General features: G+C 47.6%; 1 protein-coding gene across 5 annotated transcripts in view; it reads left to right on the top strand.

Annotated features, from left to right (window-relative positions):
• Prkag2 (protein kinase AMP-activated non-catalytic subunit gamma 2) overlaps positions 1-18475 on the top strand; it is a 272656-nt gene that overhangs the window by 68650 nt on the left and 185531 nt on the right. For all 5 annotated transcript variants that reach the window (XM_050123663.1, XM_050123665.1, XM_050123662.1 and 2 more), the window contains exon 2: positions 15967-16038. In XM_050123663.1, coding sequence (XP_049979620.1) covers positions 15967-16038 — 72 coding nt within the window. The remainder of the gene's footprint in view (positions 1-15966; positions 16039-18475) is intronic.

Here is an 18475-nt window from a genome sequence, read left to right as displayed (position 1 = left end):
GATGTGGGAGTGATTTCTTATTAATAAAGAAACTGCCTAGGCCCCTTGATAGGCCCACCCTTAGGTGGGTGGAGAAAACAGAAGAGAATTCTGGGAGAAAGAAGCTTAGTGAGGGAGTCGCCATGATTCTCCTGCTCCAGACAGACGCAGGTTAAGATCCTCCCTGGTAAGCTAGCTCGTGGGCTACACAGAATATTAGAAATGGGTTAGAACAATATGTAAGAGCTAGCCAATAAGAAACTGGAACTAGCCGGGCCAGGCAGTGTTTGAAAGAATACAGTTTCCGTGTAATTATTTCTGGGCATAAGCTAGCCATGCGGGCAGCCAGGTGCTGGGGATGCAGCCCTGCCGCTCCTATTTCAACAGGTCCACACAGTAGATGTTCTTCCGTAGTAATTCACTGACTGTTTCCAGATGTGCGGATACTCCCAGGGCAGGCAACCTCTCACACCCACCTTTCTCCCCTTGCACACCCATTTCCTTTACATATCACATGGGTTCTCAGGAAATCCCGGGATGCCTCTGCAGATACAGTACCCACCTGTCAGCTGAGGGATGCTCTCACCAGGTAGCCCCAGAACCTTCCAGTGATGCATGCCGATTTCCTAGATCTCCGTTACGACCTTGATGCTGCAGAGGCAAGGCCTTTGAAAGAAGACGGATGGAAGGAAGGAAGGAAATATATAGAAAGGAGATTGATGCATATCAATAGCTCTGTCTTCTATTTCAAAATATTTTATGCATATATTAAGGAGATAGCTAATATATAAATTTATTGATTATACAAAATATGTAAATTTTTATAATAGATACAAACCTTTTACTTACAGGGTTTGATGTGAGTCTGTTGGAGTAGGGCAACCTAAATCCACAGAACAGACTGACCACAGAGAAACCCATTAGTAGATGCTGTGGTCTTTGAAGCAAAATTTTTCTTTCTTCTGGAAACCTTTGTTTGCACTCCAGGCCTGCAGCTTATGGCAAGTCATTCCCCCATAGTTCGGAGAGCAGTTGCCAGCCATGTAGCCCACTGACTGCTGGTGTTAGCCACATCTGCAGGGCGTGCTCCCAATACTACCTGATCTGCCCACGAGAGTCGGTGGACTTGGGGCTGACATATCCAATTACCTGTCTCCTATTCCATGTTCCACGGCACCCCCTTCTTCTCTTTTTCTGGCTAGGGTCTGCAGGTGCCCCTGTGGAGAGGAAAGCTGTTCTGGATGGCGGAAGCAACCTGTAACCAGGCAGCGCCATCTGCAGGGAGCAGTAACTATGTCTGGGGTGGTCAAAGGAGATGACTGTGCAGATTGCCTGGCTTAGCTGTCACACCTGTGCATCCTGGGCCCTCCTGATTTCCACCCAGTTGATCCCTATGGACACCCCTGTCCCTATTCTCACGTCTCCCAGAAGGATCACAGCAAGACTGGAAGGAAACAAGACACTAGGCTGACTGAAGCCACCAATTTTCCGTGGGTAGCACACTGACCGGAGTTACCAGCCTCTCCATGATGGCAGACTCTGGGCTCATCCCTGCTTGGGAACAGTTGTTAGTAAGAAACTGCTGGGGGGCCTGGAAACAGGGAGGCAATGTGGGTGGTCCTTAGGTATCCCTTGGCATGACCTAGTCCAGAGCAGGTCAGAGATGACACAAGTCCCCCTCGACAGTGTCCTCAGATGTAATGTAATGTAAGGAAAGTGGCAGGTCCTTCTGGGCCTCCGTGCAGCCTTGGCCAAGCGCAGGAACACCAGGAGTAGCTTGCAAGCCCTGCCGACCTCTTCTGAATGGCTGAGAAGGTATTCAGTCAGCCTGCCTTCTGCTTGGAAAAGGGAGAACCAGCTCTCCTGTCACAGAGAGGCAGGAGCCTCCGGGCTCAAATGAAGATGAGAGACCATTCTGGGTCAACAACCCTGAGTAGTGTGCCCTTTGCCCTCCCCACCGTCTTGGTCTTGGCTGCCAGGAGTATAAAGGGTGCACAGGGACTTCATGACAGCCTATGTGATTTTCACAGCCCCACCGTGTGCTGTGGAGGATTTGAAGACTGGACTTCTAAGGCTCTTGAGAAGTAAGATGACTTTCCGCGTGTGAGACGTTAGCAGGGGCCGAGGAAAGGATTCTGAGGGAGGGTCCTGAGGGAGGGCATGGAGGATCAGCAGTGTGGCTCATGGGCTCCCCAGCTGCCCATGCTCAGCACAATGATGACTAATCACCACTGGCTACTTAACGAGATCAAGAAGAGCAACCTCTGGGCATGCCCATGAGTCTTATTCTAGATCTGATTGACTATAAGGTAGGAAGATGCCTCTAACTGTGGGCAACACCATTCCTTGGGCTGGGATCCTGGACTGAAGTAAACACAGCAAGCAAGCTGGCTGCAGATATCCATCTCCTCTGTGTTCTGATGCTGGATATGTGACCAGCTACCTCGAGCTCCCAACCCCATGGCTTTGCTACCAGAATGGACTGTGTCCTCAAACTGTTAAGCAGAATAAACCCTTCCTTCTGTAAGGTATTCGGTGAAATTGAAAGCAAAGTAACTCATACAGGAAAGGGCATGAAATATAGGGCCACATAGGGTAGCACATAACTGTCCTCCCCGGATCCAGGAGGTGAGGCAGGAGGGCCAGGCTGGGCTGTAGGGCACATAACTGTCCTCCCGGCGCTCAGGAGGTGAGGCAGGAGGGCCAGGCTGGGCTGTGTAGCAAGAGCCTTTGTCAAACAAATGAAGCTCATGGTTTGGTCCTGCAAGCATACTAGAGAAGCCACTGTTGGCATAGGCTGGTAAGGAATTGGGATACCAGGACAAAGCTAGCTGACAGTCATGTCTAAGTGAGAGGGGAGGGGACTGCAAGAGTGACCAACTGTGTGTGTGTGGGGGAGGGGTCGGGAGTGTGGATTTGACATCAGGAAATCTCTTGGGCTACAGACAGAACCACAGGATCCTAACCATCAACCTGGAAACTCTCCTAAGGTTGAGTTGAGGCTTTCCCTCACTTGGCCGCTGTCCCTCTGCTACCCAGTTCTGGTGACTCGGTATTTGTTCCTTCTTCTCAGAGCAGTTATATAACAGGAGAGTTGCTCAAAGACTCCAATTGACCATGGCTCTGGCCTTCACCTATCACCCACCAGTACCAAGAACCACCACCCATTTGGTGGTTTTTAGGGGTTGCATAAGTCTGGCCCGAGCACAGCCACTTCCCACCTGAAGAGCTTGCCAGGGCCATGGCTAGGAGAGGCAGGCTCAAACCATAAAGACATCTTAGATTCAGATGCAATTAGAGACCCGGGAGCCACCCACCATGTCCATGACTCCAGATAGAAAAGGCAGCTAGAAAGAGGAAGTACAGGTAGAAATCCCAGGAGGTCACACTAAGGGTCATAGCAAGTATTGTATACTGGCTTTGCACTGACGTCCAGGTCCTTAGGGTCAACGGCCTCAGATGTCAGTCTAAGGGTTTGGGTTTAAGATGATGTTCAAGAGGCACAGAGAGTTGGGAAGGCAGGTGTGTAACTGTCCTAGTTCTTCCTCTGTGGAGCATTCTTGGAGGCAGCCCCTTCACCTGTGCTCGTGAGTGAGCTACCTAACGCACGGAGGTGCAGAAGCGGCTTTTTCCACTGTCTGGGATAGGATATGGTCTATGTCCCAGCCACCCTCTGCTCCAGCTCTTACAGCACTCCTGTAAGCTCCTGAACCCTCCCGTTGTCCAGCCGAAAACAGGCTGGTGCAAGCTGAAATTATCTTCTCAGACCCTCTCGTTTGACAGATGGACAGGAAAGTTGCAGTGCCAACATGCCCAAGAGCGCCCACCCCTCACCCCACCAGCTCCCAGAGTAAACGGAACAGAGTCTCACCGCTCTGTCCCTGTGGCTCTGTCCCTGTGCCTGGAAGGGGTCCTTGGCTCATGGCCCAGGGTAGCTCCAGGGGGTGCTCTGGGTCCTTAGGTCCGCTCAGTAGGGTAGAGAATGAAAGCCATCCAGATGTATTCCTAACCCCGTAGAACTCAAAAACAGGATTTTCTACCGTGACTCTGACATCTAAGAGCCCGTGTCCTTCAGAGGCAGGGTCCCTGGCAGCTGTTCTATGGTCTTGTCAGCCCTCTTTCTGGGGTGTCCCAGCTGCAACAACAGTGGAGTTCTGGAAAGACACAGGACATCAGGAACACAGGCCAAATCGTGTCACTTCTTTGTGGCTGGGGCTAAATCCGGAGAAAAACACGCCCAGCCTTTAAGAATCCCTGAATCAGATAGTCTAAGCATTCCCAAGTCTGTTTGTCTTATGGGGAAATACTGAGATAAGAGGTAAGTAGGTAGAGGGGAGGATCCAGGTGGAGAACTATACAAAACAGCCCTGAAGTGTGAAGAGATGGCTTCAGTTGGGGTGAGGTGTTTGTATCTTTCTGTACTTTACCACAGCATCTGTTAGCTACAAAGAAGAGCTTAAAAGAAAGTTTGTATCATACCCTCCTTGGGAGGGAATCCCTGAGTGGCCCAAATCCTTGCGACCCTTCTCAGGGTAAAGTGTCGGGCGAGCTGGCTTTGAGAAGAGCACCCTGTCGTCAAAGCCTGTCACCCTTCATTGTTGACCTCTATTCCCGAGGAGGTGGATGGGTCTGTTGTAAAGGTCTCTGATCTGTGAGCACACAGAGCTGTGCTGTAGGACCTTGGGCTGCTGTAGTATAGTCTAGTATTGGCTTAAAGACTACACTAGCATTAATTAACTTTAATTAAAGTCTAGTTTAATGGCTTAAACATCCCTCACCTCCAGCATTTTCATCTATGGACTGGGATACCACTAGCCTTCCCTGCTTGTGGTGTGGGACACAAGGACCTGTTGAGGGCTAGCTGAGGATTTGGCACACCTGAGTGTGGTGACACACAGCTGTCATCCTAGAATTTGGGGGGTGGAGCAAGAAGGATCAGGAGTTCAAGGCTAGTCTTGGGCACACATAAGTTTGAGGCTGGTCTGGAAAACATAAGACTGTCTTTCAAAATAACAGCAAAACCTTGGCCTGGGGAGATGGTTCAATTGGTAAAGTATTTGCCGCAGAAGCACAGGGACTTAAGTCTGATCTTCAGAATCCACGTGAAAAAACAGAGCGATTGAGAAGCAATTTATTTATTATTATTATTACTTTCATTAATTTGTGTTCTTATCTTTATTATTTTATTTCTTTTACTTGCTGCTCACTTTGAAGATTTTATTTACTTATTTTTACTTATTTATTTTAATTTATTTAATTTTTACATAATTAATACATACAGTATATAGTCATCCATCACCTATGGCTCTTACAGTCTTTCTGGACCTCTTCTGCATAGATCCCTGAGCCTTAAGGTAAGAACTTTGTTGAAGACATGTCATTTAGAAGTGGATGGACCAAAGTCTCATATTCTCCTTGGGAGAGAATCCCTAAGTGGTCCAAATCCTCATGACCCTTCTCAGGGTAAAGTGTCAGGTGTGCTGGCTTTGAGATGGACCAAAGTCTCTCAGTCTTTGCACTGTTCAGTCTCTGTGCTAATTCCTACCTTCTACATGAAGAAGCTCCTCTGACGAGGGCTGAGCAAGGCGTTGGTCCCAGATATGTTATTAGTGGTCATTATTGCTATGTTCTTTTAGCAGAATAAGAGTATCAAGTTTTATCCTAATTCTATGACCTATCTAGTTTCGGGTTCTGGGCCACTTTTGCAGTGTCAGATAGGGGTTCCATCTCATGGAAAAGTGGTTGGTTGCTAACAACGTTTGTGCCACTGTTGTACCAGTATAAATTGCGGTTGATCATTGTAGATTCCAGGGTCTTTAGCTGGGAGCTCCTGATGGTTGCCCTTCTTCTCCAGTAGCTCGTGGTAGCCACCTCCTAATAGCAGTAACTTGAGTCAGTAGGGGCAAACCTTCTAGTTAGACACCAAGTCAATTTCTCCATGTTCAGTGGCATAGATAAGCATTGTAAAAAGCAATTTATAACTTCAGAGACATGCATATTTCTCTCTGGCTCTCTGGCTGGTCAGCCTAGCCTACTTGATGAGCTCCAGTCCACTGAGAGACCATCTGAGGAATGATGAGTGAAGTCGTCCTCTGGCCTCCACAAGCATGTGTACAGAGAAACACATTCCCACATAATACCGCTACAACATACAGGTCAACATGGCACTGTCTTTAAGTCCTTACTTTTTGTGCTACACTAGTCTTTGCTGTGTTTCTAAGGGCAGGTGAGGCTGGGGGATCCATTGAACTGATTTTAAAGCTGGTTTAGACTTCAGGGGATTCCTGGTGTTTCCTAACAGTTGGCTTTAGCCGTCCAAATCTTGAAAGTTGACTGTCTCCAGAGAGCCAGATGGCCATCAAGTGGTCTTGGTCTAATACATTCCATGCAGCTGGCACGTGCCTCAATGCCAAGCTGCCTCTGCTAGCATCTCTCTTCCCACATCTCACTGTCCCTCTGCAGTGCAGGAAGATGCCATCACCATGTGTCTGTGACAGAAGGTTTGGGGTCTGTAGCAGACAGATCACAGCAGTAAGGGGAGCCTGAGGCTCAGGTAGGGGTTCGAATTTACTCTGTGTGCACAGGGCAAGCTCCAGGAGCCCTAGCATCCTGCAGGGTTGGTTGAGCAGAGAAGCCAGGGCCTCTTTGTTCCACGAGCCAACAAACTGCTTTCCATAGTTGCAGAGAGAGATTTTTCCACAATGTCCCCCAAGGTGTATGGGTATCTTGAACACTGAGAGATGAGAGCCCAGATTAGAGTCCTGGAATGTGGAACACGGGAGTCTTCCAGTAAAGCCGGTCAGTCACCAGTGCCAGGGGACTTCCCTGGTGGGTTGCGCTCATGCTTCTGTAAGCGAACCTTGATGAGAGTGTTCTGGTCCCAGCTCTGTGCAGAACATCTTGTTTTAAGGTCTCAAGCCTCTTTTAGTCGATTGCTAAAGCATCCAGCTTCCTGGAGTGGCCGTCAGGTATTGTTGACAGGCTGTTTCACGGGAAACAGCAGCCCCTGAGCCAGTGTTAGAAGCTGGAGAAGAATGTTGCTCTTTAAAAGTAGCCATAAAAGCGTCAGCACGATCCCTCCACCCCCACCCCCTTCCCAGTGACCTTGCAGCTGGCCTTGTGCACACCCTGCGTGCCCTCCCTCATTACTGGCTGCTGGGAAAGGAGGGGCCTGATCAGGACTTAATCCAAACGTGAGCTAGCTCAAACACAGTAAACACCAACTGCCTTTCACAGGGCGCCATCGACAATGGCTTTCCTCTTGCCCTTGACACACTCAAAGTTACAGAAGTCAACCTGACTTTAGTTCAGAGCTGTGTATCCCATAATAAAGGCACATCTGAAGCTTTGTAAACACAGATGAGAGAGAGAAGTTATCTCAGCCAGAGTGGGACCAGGCCAAAGCCGAAACCTGAGTGAGGTTTTGCCGGGACAGTGGAAGCCGATCATGGCACAGGCCAGCATTTGAGTAAGGTTGGCTAGGCAGAAAGAGCAAGAGGTCAGCCAGAGAGTGGAAAAGCTGCTGGAAGACAGCAGCAGGCCTGGGCCATTTATATGAAGCATCGGGTCCAGCCTGTGCTAAGGGCTGGGAAGATACTGTTGGTACTAACCCTAAGTAGTTGAACTCCTGTCAGCTCCCTGGGAGTGAGGGGGAAGCTCTGAAAGAGTGGCCTTTGAGAGTTTAAGGTATTGAGAAACATTCCAAGCAGAATACAAACTAACACATTGCTAAACAAAGAGCCCATAAATCCTCATATTTATGGTCTGTGCTGGCTGGTTTTATGTTAACATGACACAAACTAGAGTCCTCTGAGGGGAAATTGCCTCCATAAGATCTGGCTGTAGGCAAACTTGTAGGGCGCTTTCTTAATTACTGATTGATAGAGGAGGGTCCAAACCGTTGTGGGTGGTGCCATCCCTGAGCTGGCGGCCTTGGGTTCTATAAGAAAGCAGTCTGAAAAGCCCAGGACCAGATGGTTTCAGCTCAGAATCCTACAAGATTTTCAAAGAAGAGCTAATACCAATACTCCTCAAATTGTTCCACACAAAAGAAACAGAAGGAACATTGCCAAACTCTTTCTATGAGGCCACAATTACCTGGATACCCAAACCAATAAAGACATTATTAAGAAAGAGAATTTCAGACCAATCTCACTCATGAACATTGATGCAAAAATACTAAATAAAATACTGACAAATCGAATCCAAGAACACATCAGAACCATCATCCACCATGATCAAGATGGCTTCATCCCAAAGATGCAGGGATGGTCCAACACACAAAAGTCTGTCAACGTAATCCACTATATAAACAAACTGAAAAATAAAAACCACACAATCATCTCATCAGATGCTGAAAAAGCTTTTGAAAAAATACAGTATCTCTTCATGATAAAGATCTTGACAAGAGCAGGGATACAAAGAACATACCTAAACATAATAAAGACAGTATACATCAAACCAACAGTCAACATCAAACTAAATGGAGAGAAACTGCCAGTAATCCCACTGAAATCAAGGTTGTCCACTCTCTCCACATCTATTCAATATAGTTCTTGAGGTCCTAGCTAGAACAGTAAGATACCAAAAGGAGATCAAGGGAATACAAATCAGAAAAGAAGATGTCAAACTCTCACTATTTGCTGATGATATGATAGTTTACATAAGCGACCCCAAAAATCCTACCAAGGAACTTCTACAACTCATGAACACTTTCAGTAATGTAGCAGGATACAAGATTAACTCAAGAAATCAGTAGCGCCGGGTGGTGGTGGCACACACCTTTAATCCCAGCACTTGGGAGGCAGAGGCAGGCGGATCTCTGTGAGTTCGAGACCAGCCTGGTCTACAAGAGCTAGTTCCAGGACAGGCACCAAAGCTACAGAGAAACCCTGNAAAAAAAAAAAAAAAAAAAAAAAAAAGAAAGAAAGAAATCAGTAGCCCTCCTGTACACAGATGATACATTGGCTGAGAAAGAAATCAGAGAAACATCACCCTTCACAATAGCCACAAATAACATAAAATATCTCTGAGTAATATCTAACCAAGCAAGTGGAAGACTTGTATGACAAGAAATTTAAATCTTTGAAGAAAGAAATTGAAAAAGACACCAGAAAGTGGAAAGATCTTTCATGCTCTTGGGTAGTTAGAATTAACATAGTAAAAATGGCAATCTTACCAAAAGCAGTCTACAGATTCAATGCAATGCCCATCAAAATCCCAGCAAAATTCTTCACAGAACTTAAAAGAACAGTATTCAACTTCATATGAAAAAGCAAAAAACCCAGGATAGCCAAAACAATCTTGTACAATAAAGAACTTCTGGAGGCATCACAATCCCTGACTTCAAACTCTACTACGGAGCTACATTACTGAAAACAGCCTGGTATTGGCATAAAAACAGACAAGAGGACCAATGGAACCGAATAGAAGACCCAGATATTAATCTACACACTTTCAAACACCTGATTTTTGACAAATAAGGAAAAAATGTCAAATGGAAAAAAGAAAGCATATTTAACAAATGGTGCTGGCATAACTGAATATCAACAGATAGAAGAATGAAAATAGACCCATATCTATTGCCATGCACAAAACTTAAGTCCAAATGGATCAAAGACCTCAACATAAAGCCAGCCACACTGAACCTCATAGAAGAGAAAGTGGGAAGTACACTTGAATGCATTGGCACAAGAGACAACTCCCTAAATTAACTCCAGTAGCATAGGCACTGAGAGAAACAATTAATAAATGGGACCTCCTGAAACTGAAAAGCTTCTGTAAAGCAAAGGACACGATCAACAAGACAGAATGACAGCCTTCAGAATGGGAAAAGATCTTCACCAACCCCACATCAGACAGAGGTCTGATCTCCAAAATATACAAAGAACTCAAGAAATTGGTCATCAAAAGAAAAAATAATCCAATAAAAAATGGAGTACAGGCCTAAACAGAGAACTCTCAACATGGCTGAAAGACACTTAGGAAAATGTTCAGCATCCTTAGCCATCAGAGAAATGCAAATTAAAACAACTCTGAGATTCCATTTTACACCTGCAGGAATGGCCAAGATCAAAAACACTGATGACAGTTTATGCTGGCGAGGTTGTGGGGTAGAGGGAACACTCCTGCATTGCTGGTGGGAGTGCAAGCTGGTCCAACCCCTTTGGATATCAGTGTGGTGATTTCTCAGGAAATTAGGAAACAACCTTCCTCAAGACCCAGGAATACCACTTTTGGATATATATCCAACGGATGCTCAACTGTGCCAGAAGGACATGTGCTCAGCTATGTTCAAAACTTCATTGTTTGTCATAGCCAGAACCTGGAAACAACCTAAGTGCCTCTCAACCAAAGAATGGATAAGGAAAATGTGGTACATTTACACAATGGAGTACTACACAGCAGAAAAAAATACCATCTTGAAATTTGCAGGCAAATGGATGGAGCTAGAAAGCATCATTTTGAGTGAGGTAACTTGGACCTCAGAAAGACAACTATCATATGTACTCACTTACAAATGGTTTATAAACATAAAGCAAAAAAACCAGCCTATGAATCACAATCCCAGAGAACCTAGACAACAATGAGGACATACATGGATCTAATCTACATGGGAAGTAGAAAAAGACAAAATCTCATGAGTAAATTGGGAGGATGGGGACCTTGGAGAGGGTTTAAAGGGAGGGGAAAGGAGAGGAACAGAGAATAATGTAGAGCTCAATAAAAATCATTTTAAAAAAGCACCCTGAGCAAACCATGGGGAACAAGCCAGTAAGCAGCACTCCTCCATGGCCTCTGCATTGGACCCTGCCTCCAGGTTCCTGCCCTGTTTGAGTTCCTGTCCTGACTTCCCTCAAGGATGGAAATAGACTGCAAGGTGGGATAAACCCTTTTGTGTCCAAATTGCATAGAAACCCAGAGCAATAGAAACCGTAAGACACGACCACATCACATCTTTCTGCTGTGTGTGCTTATCTTGTGTGTTTGTGTGCACATGCCACAGCACATGTGTGAAGTCAGCAGACAGCTCGCAGGAATCAGAGCTCCCCCTCTGCATATGGCTCCCGGGGTCACACCAAGGTCATGAGGCTTTGCAGCAAGCACCTGTACTCACTGAGCCATCCCTGTAGCCTGCAGTTGATTTTTGACGGGGGTGCTAAGGCATTTCAAGGAGGAAAGGGCCATCATTTCAACAAACAGCCTTGGAGAAACCGAACAGCCACCTGCAAAAGGACAAAGTGCCACAGTTACTTGATATAACATTTAAAAAAATAATTCTGAATGAATCAGAGGCCTACATGTAGCTTAGTGAAAAACAGTATCTGTGAAAAGCCCCAGGAATCTAGATTTGATGGGGGTTGCTTGGATACAACACTATACGGAGAGGGGGAACAAAAGGAAAAATAGATTAAGTGACCAAGTCAGATGAGAGATAGCTCTGCATCTACCGGCACGGCCGGAAGAGCGGAGAAGGAGCGCGTGGAACGAGAAGATACCTGCTCTCATGTGTCAAATAAAAGGTTAAGGTCCAGGGTTCATAGAGAATTCCTACAGCCCAGCAACAGGTAATCTGACTGTAAACGTGGGCAGAGGACCTAAGCAGACCTTTCCCCAGAGACTGTAACGAACTGCTCAATAGCAAGCAAAAAGCTGCTGGGCACCAGAGAAATGCAAATAAATAGCCCAGGAAGATAGCAGCTCACACCTAGTGGGGTGGCTGTGATGACAGAGACAATAGAAGGTTACAGGGGTTGGGTAGGATGTGGGGAGATTGCTGCTGGGGACAGACCTCAGAGCAGAGTACTTGCCTAAGGTGCACAGGGGTTCAATCCCCAGTACTGTGAATGAGATAGATGATTGATAGATAGATGATAGATAGATAGATAGATAGATAGATAGATAGATAGATAGATAGATGGATGGATGAATAGACAGTAAGAGGGGTAGGTAAGTGGGTACATACATACATATGTAATACATACATACATATGTACATGCATACATACGTACATACATACATATATGGACAAAGGAAACAGAAACTTGTGTATTGCTAATCGGAGAGGACCATGGTACCACCACTGTAGCAAACAGTATACTAGTGCATCATAAAAATGTAGAATCACCTTGTGCCCAGCAGTTCTGCTTCTCTATATTCAACAAGACAGAATCAAAAGCAAAGTCATGCAGAGATGTTCTTAGGCCTGTTTGTTGAGTTTGCTAGGGCCATCACAATGGAGGACAATTGTAGATTGCTCTGAGCCCCCCCTCTCTCCCTCTCTCCTTTTTTTTCTCTCTCTCTCTCCCCCTCTCTCTCCCTCTCCCCCCTCCTTGTTTTCTGCCTGGTCCTCACGTGTTTATCCCCCTGTGTGTGTCCATGTCCTGATGTCTCCCTTAGTATACCTGTCCCATTAGATTAGCATTCATGGTAATGATCTTGATTCAGTTTAATTACATCTTTAAAGAGCCCACCTCCAAACAGCTCTTTTCTGAAGTCTCGGGAGTCAAGATTTCAACTTGTGACCTGAGGGTGAGCCAAAGACTGGAGCATCCCCATTGCCCATCTACTTATAGATGAAATAAGCAAAATGTGGTCTGCCGTAAATTGGAAAGAATTCAGCTGTATAGGGGAAAGAGGTTCTGATGACCTATGGTAGATTTCACAGGCTGAATGACACTCAGTGACCCTTGAGGACTGTGCTAACTGACATAAGCCAGCCACAGGCAGACAATGGCCTTTTCATCTTCTGCAGATCCCACAGTTGTCAGATTGCTAGAGATGAGAGCTAGAGAGGGTTTTTGCTGGGGTTTGGGAGGGAGGTATGTAGGTTTGGTGTTGATGATTACAGAGTTTCTTCTTAGAGAGATGAACAGTTTCTGGAAATAGATGCTGAGATCAGCTTGTGCCCTGACCTTGGTTACTCCATATTGTGTAGAACAATGGTTCTCAGGCAGAGCGTCTCCCTGAGAGACTCCATTTTACAAGCTGCTATTGACTCCATTTTAAGGGTGGAAAATGATTCTGCAACTCTGTGGGCGTGTAAACAACACCATCTGCCCAGTCCCACCCACGGCACAGACTGATAAGTGACAGATTCCTAAAATTCATACCACCCTATCAACTCAAAAAGTAAATTGAGTCCACATTAGCACACAAGAGTATTAAAACCCTATCAGGAAAGCCAGGTGTGAGAACTCATCCAATACACCAAACTGAGGGAAGGCTGTGACCTCCTCACCCAGCCCCCAAGAGGGATATGGTCTCACTTAGCTGTCATCCGACCAGGTGAGGTGCATGTGTGCATGTCTGTGTTCCCTTTCTATTGCTGTGATAAAACACCATGGCTCAGGCAGCTTAAAGATGCAAGAGTTCATGTGGGTCATTGCTCCAGAGGGTCAGGGGTCTGTTATAGCGGGGAGACATAGTGACAAGGTGCCGACATGGTGGCAGGATCAGGAAGCAGAGTTCATACCTTGAACCAAAGTGTGATACAGAGAGAGCAACTCAAGAAGGCTAGAGCCCTCAAACTCTCAAAGCGGTCCGCTGGGATGTGCTTCACCAGCAGGGCCACGCCTCTTAAATCTCCCAGAGAGCACCAACAACAACTTAGCACCAAGTGTTCAAATACATGAGCCTATGGGGCATTTTATTCAAACCACCGTGTGTGTGTGTGTGTGTGTGTGTGTGTGTGTGTGTGTGTGCGTGAGAGAGAGAGAGAGAGAGAGAGAGAGAGAGAGAGAGAGAGAGAGAGAGAAAGAGAGAGGCAGGCAGAGAACTCGCAACCGTCTAAGACTTCAGCTTGGGTTGGTCCCTGCTTTGATGAAGCATTTCTGTGTCTGGACCTAGTTCTGCCTTTGCTGCTAAAGGCCCTGTGCCCAGCATCTCACGCCTCACTTCTGCAGCTTGACTCAGCTCTGAGGCTCAGCTCATCTCTGACTATGTGGCTTGGCTGGAGTCCGCAAAGGCTGCCTCTGGCTGGGTTCAGACCTGATCTAACCTCTTTCACCGCCTCTCTTTGCACCCTTATCGGCAAGGCCTCTTTGAAACTCCTTGAACCCCGCCGGCCTCCTGAACCCTTCATAGTCATTCTGCCTCCAACATGTGTGTGCACACACAGATCTCTCTGCTGTGTGATACACAATGTGTGTGAGCTGAGGGTTAATATCAGCAGTTCCGATTGGAATAAAAGAACCCGTGTTTGCCTCAGCTGGCTATGGAGAAAATGGGGACTCCTTACAAATTCCAGCCCAGGAAGCGGAAAGAGCTAGTGGTTAATTGTTGCTCAGTAAATGCTGACTTGGTAGGAAATTGTGTTCGTGTCTGATTCTGACATTGCACACTCATGACAGTTGTAGTGATGGATGTAAAACGATTCAAGTGTGCTTAACTGCCGCTGAATTAGAGACTTTAAGTAACCATGGAAGGGGCGGGCTTAGTGGTATAGCGCTTGCCTAGCATATATATGACCCTGGGCTCATTCCAGCACGACACACACAGAGACCCAATGATAATTTTTATTGTATATATTTTACTCCAATTATTTTTTAATAAACAAAAATGAAGTGTTAAGGATACTGGTTTTTGTAAACTTGAGGGTGGCCCATCTGGTGTGTAGGCATTTTCCAAGACCACATGCAGGGCACAGGAAGAGCAGGACTGGCGAGGCAAGGTGATGCTTCTGCCTTACACCTGACTCAGCGATGAGCCTCCCACCTCTCCCCGTTCTGCATTAGAGCCCTGTGATGGCTAGTGCCGACTGCCACTTTGACTGGATTGGGTCCACTGAAGCCCCATCTTAACTGTGGGCAGACCGTTCCCTGGGTGAGTTGAGCACACATAAAACTTGCATTTTATGACTCTCCATTCCTGATCATGGGTGTGTGCGACCAGCCGCTTCAAGCACCCGCTGCCTCAGCTTTCCTGATGGGCTGTACCCAAACTGTGAACCAGAAGAAGCTCATTCTCGCCGAAGTTGCTTTTGTCTTGGCATTTGACTACAGCAATAGGAAAAGAAACTAACACAGCCCCACCCACTCCCATTCATCTCCGCCGCTATCATAAGCTTCATCTGCTGCTCCAACACCTCCCACGAGTGTGATCATCTTTCCAGGAGACACCCTTCCTTGGACCACTTCAAAGAAGCCTCATGTTTCATGTCGAGTGAGAAAGTCCTGTCCATCAGCCACTGCCCAAATCATCCCCAGATAGGCCACTATGATTTCAGCCTGCCTGCCTGCCTTGACTCTTTATCTTTTATCCCTTTGGTCTGTGTCTTTGTCTTCTTTCTGGCTTGCTGGGGGATGGGTGGGGGCTGTTGTTGGACTTTTGGCTTGTTGTTCTGGAAGGAAATGGAGATACATCAGCTATGCTACTGGAGTTGTTAGGGCTGGCGACTGAGCCTGGCATCCTTAACCTAGGCTCAGACCTTCTTTGGTATGCCAGCCAAATAGACAAGCAATAGTGAAAAGCAGAAAAGCATTCATTCAGTGTGGTCACATAATGAAGAAGAGTGAAGAGGCCCAGTGACCCCCTCCCCTTGCCCTCTAAGGCCATATTCTGAGTCCTGGCATGAGAGCAAGATTTAAAAACAGGACGAGAGGTTCACCTAAGTAAGCCCCTGGCTAAGATGTAGTCCGCCCATCATTAACCCATCCTTGTCTCTTGACTCCAGTGTGTTTTGCAAGGTGGTCTGACAGCTTGTCAGAATGGGGTGAAATCTCTTATGATAAGGTTGGCACCAAGCTCTGTAGCCTTCTCCTCAGGAGGCCGGGATTCCTGAAGAAATACCATTTCTCAGTTCCATTGTTTCAATAGTCTGGTAGCCCAAGGGAGGAATACAGCATCTCTTTAGAATATTTCATTCCTACCAGGCTCCTGCCTGGTCCTTAGGAGGACTCTTGGAGAGGGCGGTGGTACTCTCCTAGAGCATGCGTACCTGCCCCAAGGAGCCATAACCTTGACTTTGTGCTCTCTCTTCCTCCCAGGACCTGAGCTCCTTTGCCATGCCACTCCTGGATGGAGATGTGGAGAACTCAGACAAACACTCTTCTCGGAAGGTGAGACTCCTCTTTCCAAAGCCGCTCAGTACCCCCACCCCTGAGTAGCCCCAAGGCAGGCAGAGTTTGAGACACCCTTCTGGTTTACTTCTGTGGGGCTCACACCAGCATGTGGCTCTGCTGGGGCTGCATCGTCCTGAGACAGCTCTCCTCACAGGGCCATGCCTCCTAAGTAGCTGGCTGCTCTGATTCCGAGTTATCTGGGCTTTGCTCCTCCCCATCCCTCGCTGTGGACGCTGCCATCACCAGTGTCCCTCAGAGTGAGAGGACGCAAAAGAGAGAGACAGACGGTGAGCTGAGCCGGGATGCTGACTAGCAAGAGATGAGGCTAAAAGCAGTGAACAGGATAGCTATGTTCTCTAGTGTCATTGTCACCACAGACACCCACTGTGCCCACGGACTTTGGGGTGAGGTAATCTCTCCTTTGGCCTGTTCCCTCATCACTTCCATTTGCCCCTCTCTCTTTAACTCTTTGCTCCCCCACTCCCTTAGTTTTTTTTTTTCTACCATTAAGAAACCATGACGTAGCCAAGGTTATTAGCAATACAGAGTCAGGCCAGGAGTGAGGGATGAGGTGGCGGTGGTGGCAGGTGAGGGGTTACAATGGCCATCAAAGAAGGGGGTCAAGGCAGGCTTGCGGGTTTCCCCTGCAGTTGGGCATCCTATCACTCACTGACCCAAGCACAAGAATGACCACAGGGAGGGGCTGCAGCATCTCTGAGTGACTTCTGGGTGCTCTCCAGCCTGGGATGAGGGCACGAGTTCCCATCCTGGAAAAAAAAAAGAGTCTATTCTCGGAGCGTTTGAATCACATACAATTGAATCAACAAATTGGTTTAGGCCTACGGGGCTCACTTGGCAGTCAGTCTCCTGCCCCACCCTGCCCTACCCAAACAACCTTATTAGCAGTTATTGTGACCCAGCCAGAAAGACTGTCAGAAAATGGCCTGGGGCCTGGGCTGGCAGGCGCCACCCCACTCAGTGCCTGTAGTGTATAGCCAGGGCAAGTCCTCTGGGCCTCTGCCCTGTTAAGTTCCACGTAGGCCTTCCTGCATGGAAAATCCAACAGGAGCTAAGGCTGAGGCAGAAATGCTTCAAGGGAGGTGGGGCTTTCCTGGTGGCCCCAGAAGTCCAGAGGGAGGCTGTGGTTATCACTAAACGTCAGCTGAGAGGGAAAGGTCATGGAGGTATTCTTGCCTGCCTCCGACATTTGCTCCGAATTACCCTCACCCATCCTATGGGCCTGCTGAAGGACCATGTCCAGGAGGAGGGGCTTGTCTTGCAGCAGTAGTGCAGTCAGATGCTGGAGAGGGCCGGGGCTGTGGAGCACGCTCCTCTCCTACATGGGCAGGGTCCTGATGCAGCTTGGAGGCAGGGTCTCTCCTGGCAGGCCTTGTGTGAGGGAAAGAGGTGCCAGTGCTGGGAGCTAGTAGCTTCCATGGGCATTGCAGCCTAGTGCCCCTACCTCCCAGAGAGCAACTCCTCCTGGACCTGGGGATACCCGCAATGCTACAATCTCACAGCCCTCGAGAAGCTCTAGTGTCCGTGACAGTCAAGAAGGCCTTTTTGGAAGACAGTGAGGTGACGGGCATCCAGAAAATTTTCCATTTTTACCCCCTGAAAGGCATGTCTCTGGCCCTACTCAGTTCTTCACGACATTGACCTTGCTCCAAATAAAAACACAAGAGAGAACCTCAGTTAGATTCCTACTTATGTCTGGCCCTTCCTGAGGCCATGATGGCAGAGGCCCAAGGTGAATGAGGGATGCTACTTTTGTGGCAGAAGGACATTAATGAGGGAACGGGCAGACCAGAGGAAGACAGGGCAGTGGAAACCGTGACATATCTGTCTACCCTCAGGAACCACACTGGATGCATGAGGCACTCCCTGTGAGAGGCACGACCTGAGTCCAGGTTGCCTTGTGCTAGTCCAGTATGTTCCCCACTGTCCCTTAATATCCTGAACCTCAGACTTGGGGGATTGCCAGTCAGGAAAGTGTCCTAAGTAGGACACATCCCATACCAGTGATCTTGACTACCCAAAGTGTCCATCTGGGCACATTATCAAGGGGGAATGTCTCCTCTTCCTTGTACCCTGTCCCCGAGAGGGACAGTTCTCTGTTGTCGTGACCTATCTCTGTGTGGCGCTCTGGTCGGCTGACTGTGTGGCTCTAGTATATAACTAGAGTCAGAACTAGCTGAGAAGAATCAGCCACACTTCAGTGACTCATCAGCCAGGGTAGTCCATGGAATGGTCCAGCACACACTCAACTAATGACTGGGCTTCCTCTCCGTGCATCCATCGATCCAGTCACTGCCCGGCAGCTCTCTCATTCCTAGCAGCCAACATGTGGCCTTAGACGCAACAGTCTTTCTTTGAACACGCCTCCAGGGGCGGGAATTGTGTCTGCCAAAATGATTAAGGATTAGGTGGCATC

The sequence above is a fragment of the Alexandromys fortis genome, unplaced genomic scaffold (assembly GCF_014885135.2).
Source record: "Alexandromys fortis isolate MF-2015 unplaced genomic scaffold, M_Fortis_MF-2015_v1.1 scaffold_217, whole genome shotgun sequence".
Classification (NCBI taxonomy): Eukaryota; Metazoa; Chordata; class Mammalia; order Rodentia; family Cricetidae; genus Alexandromys; species Alexandromys fortis.
The sequence above is the reverse complement of the archived record's forward strand: the minus strand, read 5'-3'. Positions and strand labels throughout refer to the sequence as shown.